Raw genomic sequence first — 6,027 nt, 5'->3', positions numbered from 1 at the left:
TTCTTTTTTCCAAGCTTTCTTTGGATGGAGATACAGTCTCGTTGAGGAACTGAAACAGGAAAGAATAGAACTTGACTGTCAGGAAGTGAGTGCTGGATAGTAATTTTTCTCCCACCCCAGTTTATCTTCACAGCTTTTCTTCTGCAGTCTTTCTTACCTTGGGGATGTGGCTTTGCCAGAGGAATTTAATTCAGGAAGGACCTTGTAAGCCAGCCCTTCTCTATTCTTCCACTGCTACTTTAAAAAGTGATCATGATGGCACTCACCACCTGTTTTCAGAAACCCCACCTTCTCCCTTGGGAAATATCTTACCATTATACTAAATTCTGCTCTAGTGTTCTCTAAATAGCAACAGGCTGCTCCCATTAAGTGCAGTGCTTTTGTCCTGTTCAAATACTAGAAAAATCTTGATATATCTCACGATTTATTTTTTTCCTCAGCATTATTTTATTTTCTTTTTAAACAGTAAAGTCTTATAGACCTGCAAGCCTAAATTCAGATTACTCTACAGTGATTTTGTCCACTGGATTTGTGTTTGGCTTCCCCACAAAAATGTGAACAAAACCAGGTCACTCATCTTTCACAGTGATATTTTGAAAAATGCACTTTGCATTCAGCTATATCTAAGAGGAAAGTAATTTACTGTACATACACAGACAATCACTTGATCATCATAGGTTACTACCTGCTGCATTTTCGCAGTAGAGGGGGAGCAGTTCTTGGGCTGAGAGATGGTAGTCATCTCATGTGAAGAGGAATGTGTTTCATTTGACGTTTTGTCTTGGTGTGTGGGGGTAGCACAGGTTGTAAGACATTTTATGTTCTGTTTCACAGCATTCTCTCTTGGCAGCAGTGGGTGTGGAACTTCGAAAGGTAGATTATGGATAGAACCACATGTAATGAGCCAAACCATGGTCTTCACAAGCAACATAGGATGATACCAAACCATTTCCCTTTCTGCTGTCAGATCTTCATGCGTCATTACATATAGAAGATAGACTTGCCTATTATAGATCATTAGAGCATTTCCGTTAAAGAGAGGAATTTCCACTTGCTCTTCGATGGAACTGACAGATGAAAGTGGTAACATATCCTTATAATCCTTATTCTTCATAGTGATGAGTGACTTCAAAATTTCTGAAACACCAGTGTTAGATGATTTTACAATAAGAGGATAGGATCTTGCTGTCTTTCTGGCTGGCTCTTCTTTCTCTGGGGTTATCTGGGAACATTTCACATCTTCAGTTATATCAGGACTAGAACAGTGTCTTGGAAAGTTTTCGCTGCTTGGTATTAAAGACTTTGAAAAATTGTTCCAAAAGGAGCTGGAAGCCTCTTCTAACTTTATTAATGGCCATACATAAATTACAGATTCTGTTCCTGTAGCTTGCCATACTTCAGAGACATTTTTTGCGGCAGCTGATAGTAGTTCCTGTAGTTTAGATGGCAAAGAAGATAGTGGTATTGATGCAATTTTGGCTTGATATGGTATCTCTAGATCAGGTTTTAAATTCCACACCTGAGGTTCTTCAGTAACTTTAAGAGGATCAGAGATTCCAGAAATGGATGTTTTGCCTTCTTGGTCAGCATGAGTTAGTGAGAAGCCTCTTTGCAGAGAGTGCTTTTCAGCTGAGGTTTCAACACTCTGAGGATTAAAATCTGTTGATAACTTTCCTCTGCCAGCAGAGGTCATGCCAGTATTTTCTAGCATGTCAAAATCTTCACTCTTCAATTGCTGATTCTCTAGCACAAGAGCATATGTAGGACTGGTATCCATCTCCAAAAAAGCGCTATAGTTTGACTTAATGTATTCTGTTTAGAGAGATGAGCTTCTGTGACTGGGCAGTTATATACAATGACAAGGCTTCCAGAGGAAAGGGAATGCAAAAAGAGTTCCAGTAGGTCTCATTTATTTTTACCTCTTTCCTGAAGGGCTTCACTTAGGCAGCCTGACATCCTTAAAATAAATGTGGATATAAATTAAAATGTGATTACATATTTGTAAATACACAGTGATTTTTTTTCAGTTAACTCAAAATATATTAATAAACAGAAATATATCTGTGATTTAAGTATTAACTAAAGCTCATCTAGCCAGTAGGATTCTTCTGTAATAGTAATTTATTGTGAGATACTTCCAATCTTGACATAAATTGGCAATGAGTTTGTTACACCCTGAGCTCACGTTTTTAAAGGGGCTTAGGCACTTCGATTCCCTTTGGCGGTGCACAGGAGAAAAGAACAAACTACTCAGGAGGTTGAATAGTAAACTTTTATTGGAAAACTTTAGAGAATAAAGTTTAAAGGTACTTGGAGAATAAAGAATAAAGGTACTTGGCGAATTTTAAAGCAAACATCCAATCAAAGTAAGGCACTTCAGAAAGCACTGACTTAGTCCGATTTTAAGATACCCAGATTTTGAGAACAGGATGTCAGGAGAAGAAAGAGAGAAAAAGAGTGAAAAAGGAGAGAGAAAGATCAGTAGTCACCACCCTGGATCCAGCGAGGTCTCAGGAGCTGTAAGGTCCAGGGCAGTGGGACCTGTCAGCGTCACCCCTGTGTCACGGCCTTTTATCTGCTCTGGTCTCCCAGGGCCCTCTCCCCAGGTAGGGCTTTCATTGTGCCAGTAGCTTGGTAGCCACGTTGGGGCTGGACCAGAGGCTCCAGTGGTAGAGTGTGGAGCAGCGTACAGCCCCACCCCAGCAGAACTTGCATTGCTACCCCCCCCCCCCCCCACTTCAGTTGTTTTGAGCCAGTAATTATTTCTCTGGTCTCCAAGAGAGTTTCTGCTTGCTTCCATAGAAATTTACCCAATAGTGCAAGCTGTTGGTGGACAGCATCTGTTTTGTTCAGATGCAGTATTCCCTCATGTAAGAAGATACAACGCCACTAAAATCAATGCACATTTTTAATAAAAATGGTCTTACCAAAGAACTTTACAGGCAGTTTTGTACTTCGCTTGCAGAATGATTTGACTTCAGCAATCAATCCTAACTTAACACTACTCTCAGCTGTAGCAGAATCAGATCCAGTAGCTTCATCATGGCTTCTAATAAAGATGTAAAAAAAAAAGAAGAATCAAGTTCAGATGCTTATCTGATACATATTAAAACCTTCTAAGCACCAGTGTAATTGTAAAATGCTAAACAACCATAAGTACGTAGTTGAACTTACAGTAGAAGAAAACATGGAATTTAAATTTGTATCATGAGAGAAAGGCAAAAACGCTGAGATGGATTAAAACAAATTAACTTTGAATTAACTGCTGCTTCTCCAATGATTATGTTCTCCTAGGAATAACCTACTTATCTTAGCACTGCAGACTTGATTTTGTAGAAAGAAAACACAAACACGTTACTTGCATGTCAATCACACACCTTGAAGGTGGTTTTTAGTCTTCTTAAATATTAACAACCTCAGTGAGTTTCGCCTCCATAACTGAGGAGGTTCAACTACTTAACTTACCAAAAGAAATGTAATAAAGACAAGTTCAGTGAGTGTCTGTTGAGGATCATGGAAATTAACCTTTCTGAGTCCTTTTACCTAGTAAAAATGAATAAACTGAAAAATAAAATTACATTTCCTCCTCATCTAGGCTGTACCTCCTGCATTTATGATGCATACATCTAGGTGCAATCATGTAATTCGAATATTTAGAAATAATTAAAATTCACTCAGTGCAAAGCAGAACCTCAAACTTAGGAAAGAAGCACACAGATTCCCCTATTACTTCTAGTTTATGCATACAAATCTTTTTCATCGGAAGTGGTCTTACAATCTACCTTTTATGACTATGACTCACCATTGCCCTATCTTCACCAGAGACAACGACAGCGAAGAGTCTTAAGAGAACTCACAAAAATACTAAAATTCATATTTCAAATTTCCTTATTTTTGATTAAAATGTGCATATGAAAACTGCAATCATCAATTTGTAGGAATATATTTGTTCTAATTAGGTTTTCACTTGTAAAACTTTGGCTTGGCATCTTAGTTTGTTTTTTCTTATCATATAGCAACAATTCGGGGCAATTCCGAAGCTAGCCCTGAGAAAACTTAGATTTCCTGAAATACAGGCATGACTGCTGCTAGTGTGGCATATATTATTTTTGCCTGGACTTGATCCAAGGTATAGACATAGTGCCTTTCAGTTGTTATATCATAAGTGTCTTAAAACACAGCATCTGCTCAGTTAAGTACCCTTATTTCAACATTGGTTCCCTATGGAAACTCAGATGGGTCCGTAAATTGTCTAGGACTTCGTGGTGTATGTTAAAAAATACAGGTATGGCACAGGCCACTAGATCTGTTATACGGTTTAACATACATATTCCTTTCCTTTTGCAACAGGTGGCCTGCACTTAGGCTGTCAAAAAATGCCGTGATGTTCAGGGAGAGAGCGGTTCGAAGAGCTTCCTAAAATTACATACAACATGTGCTAAAGGTCCTTCTAGCCCAGTCCCTGCCTCTGACAGTGGCCAAAAGAGGAGGCGCAGCAATAATTTGAGAACAGGCCATGCACACAGTGGTAATTTCCTGGATACCCCCCAGTCTCCAACAGTGGGAGGCACAGGGCCCTCCTGAGCCAGCAAAGACTTCTCAGTGGATTTCCTGCTGGCACCAGCCCTGCTGTGTAACACCCACTCCTTCCCCAGCAGCTTCTACCCCGCAGTGGTGCCTGCTGGGTCACTTACAGCCGCAAAACCTCCTCAGGTCCCTGGTTTGGGGTCAAACCCTGGCATTCCCAGTACAGCTGGTGTGGGCTGGGGGAAGGGGAAAAGGAGGTGCAGCTTAGTTACCATTACAGCCAGAGCACAGGTGCCAGGCTAGAGGAGCAGCCTTCAAGTGCTGCAGCAACTGCTGTGGCAACTGCCAGAACTGCTGAGAGCCTTCCAGAACCTTCCAGCCACTAGAATCTTCCAACGGACGCTGGGCACCGGCAGTTTCAACGGCTGCTGCGAGTGACACTGGGTGCGAGTGACACAGCCCCATCGGCCGCTGCCGCAGGCTCCGGGCTGTGCCCGCATGGCTGCACCTGCCCTGCCAGCCCAGCCAGCTGTGCCCCTGTGCCCACGGCCTCTGAAGAACAGGGCCCTTCACGCCATCTCAGCCATGGCGCCAACCCTTGCATCCCCGCACCTTTCGGCCCCTTTGGCTTCTGCAGGGCTGCAGCTGACAGGTCCCCACTGCTCAGGGGTGGCAGCTCTCCCTGTGACTCACCGGGCTCACACCCCCACCTTTCCTGTGGGAAAGGGCCCTGGAGGCCCTCCCCGAGCCCACTGCGCTGCACAACTTCACTGCAATTCCCTCATGGCCAGGGCACCTTGCCCCTCCTTCAAATGTCCTCATTCTCCAGCCAGACCCTCGCTGGGTCCAGATGGGAGAAATTACCAGGCTCAAACCTCCCTCCTGGCCTTTCCTCAGGCAGTGCTCAGGAGTCAGAGGAAAAACAAACCCACCCCACTGTGGCACAGGTGAGCGCTGAGCCCTCCATCCTGGGCACACCTGGGCTGCCCCAGCCTATCCCAGACCCTTTGTGCTGAGGAAGGGCTCAAGGTCACAGGTGCTGCTTGCCTGAGTCCCAGCCATTTCTCCTCAGCTGACAGGCCCTGGGCCAGGAGTCACTCCCGTGGAAGGGCTACAATGCAGATGGCCAGGCACAGGGGCTTCCCCCAGGCATGGCCATGGGGTAACTCCACAACACACCAAGGATGTGAGGGAGTATGAGCGTGGCAGAGCACTGGTACAGGCTGCCCAGGGAGGTTGTGGAATCTTCCTCTCTGGAAACGTTCAAAACCCACCTGGATGTGTTCCTGTGTAACCTGCTCTAGATGACCCTGCCTTGGCAAGGGGGCTGGACTACATGATCTCCAGAGGTCCCTTCCAACCCTAACTACTCTGTGACCAGGGTCTGTGCTCTCTACTGCTCCACCACACTGGGAACAGTGCCAGAAAGCATTTGAATAAGCAGCCAAATTAATCTGAAATACTTAATCAGGTATTCACAGAAGCACAGAATTATTTATG

At 43.9% G+C, this 6,027-nt stretch overlaps 1 protein-coding gene across 3 annotated transcripts; it reads right to left on the bottom strand.

Moving 5' to 3' along the window:
- Window positions 1–598: 598 nt before the first annotated feature.
- LOC108641804 lies at window positions 599–5,254 on the bottom strand. Of its 3 annotated transcripts, none has more exons than XM_018085292.2 (3): window positions 5,140–5,254; window positions 2,928–3,049; window positions 599–1,957 (listed from the first exon to the last, which is right to left on the bottom strand). In XM_018085292.2, exon 3 carries the CDS (start codon window positions 1,775–1,777, stop codon window positions 614–616), a length of 1,164 nt encoding a protein of 387 aa, XP_017940781.1. In that variant the 5' UTR covers window positions 1,778–1,957; window positions 2,928–3,049; window positions 5,140–5,254; the 3' UTR covers window positions 599–613. The 3 variants fall into 3 exon arrangements, with proteins under 3 accessions (XP_017940781.1, XP_025752155.1, XP_017940779.1); XM_025896370.1 differs by lacking the exon at window positions 5,140–5,254 and adding an exon at window positions 4,800–4,932; XM_018085290.1 differs by lacking the exon at window positions 5,140–5,254 and adding an exon at window positions 4,695–4,808.
- Between the last annotated feature and the right edge of the window lie 773 nt (window positions 5,255–6,027).

The sequence above is a fragment of the Manacus vitellinus genome, unplaced genomic scaffold (assembly GCF_001715985.3).
Source record: "Manacus vitellinus isolate BGI_N305 unplaced genomic scaffold, ASM171598v3 scaffold_8_pilon, whole genome shotgun sequence".
In the NCBI taxonomy this organism is placed as follows: domain Eukaryota; kingdom Metazoa; phylum Chordata; class Aves; order Passeriformes; family Pipridae; genus Manacus; species Manacus vitellinus.
Note: the sequence above shows the minus strand (reverse complement) of the source record. Positions and strands in the feature narration are given on the sequence as shown.

Coding starts and splice junctions, on each gene's coding strand:
- LOC108641804 (XM_018085292.2), bottom strand. CDS start 1,777: ATGGATACCAGTCCTACATATGCTCTTGTGCTAGAGAATCAGCAATTG.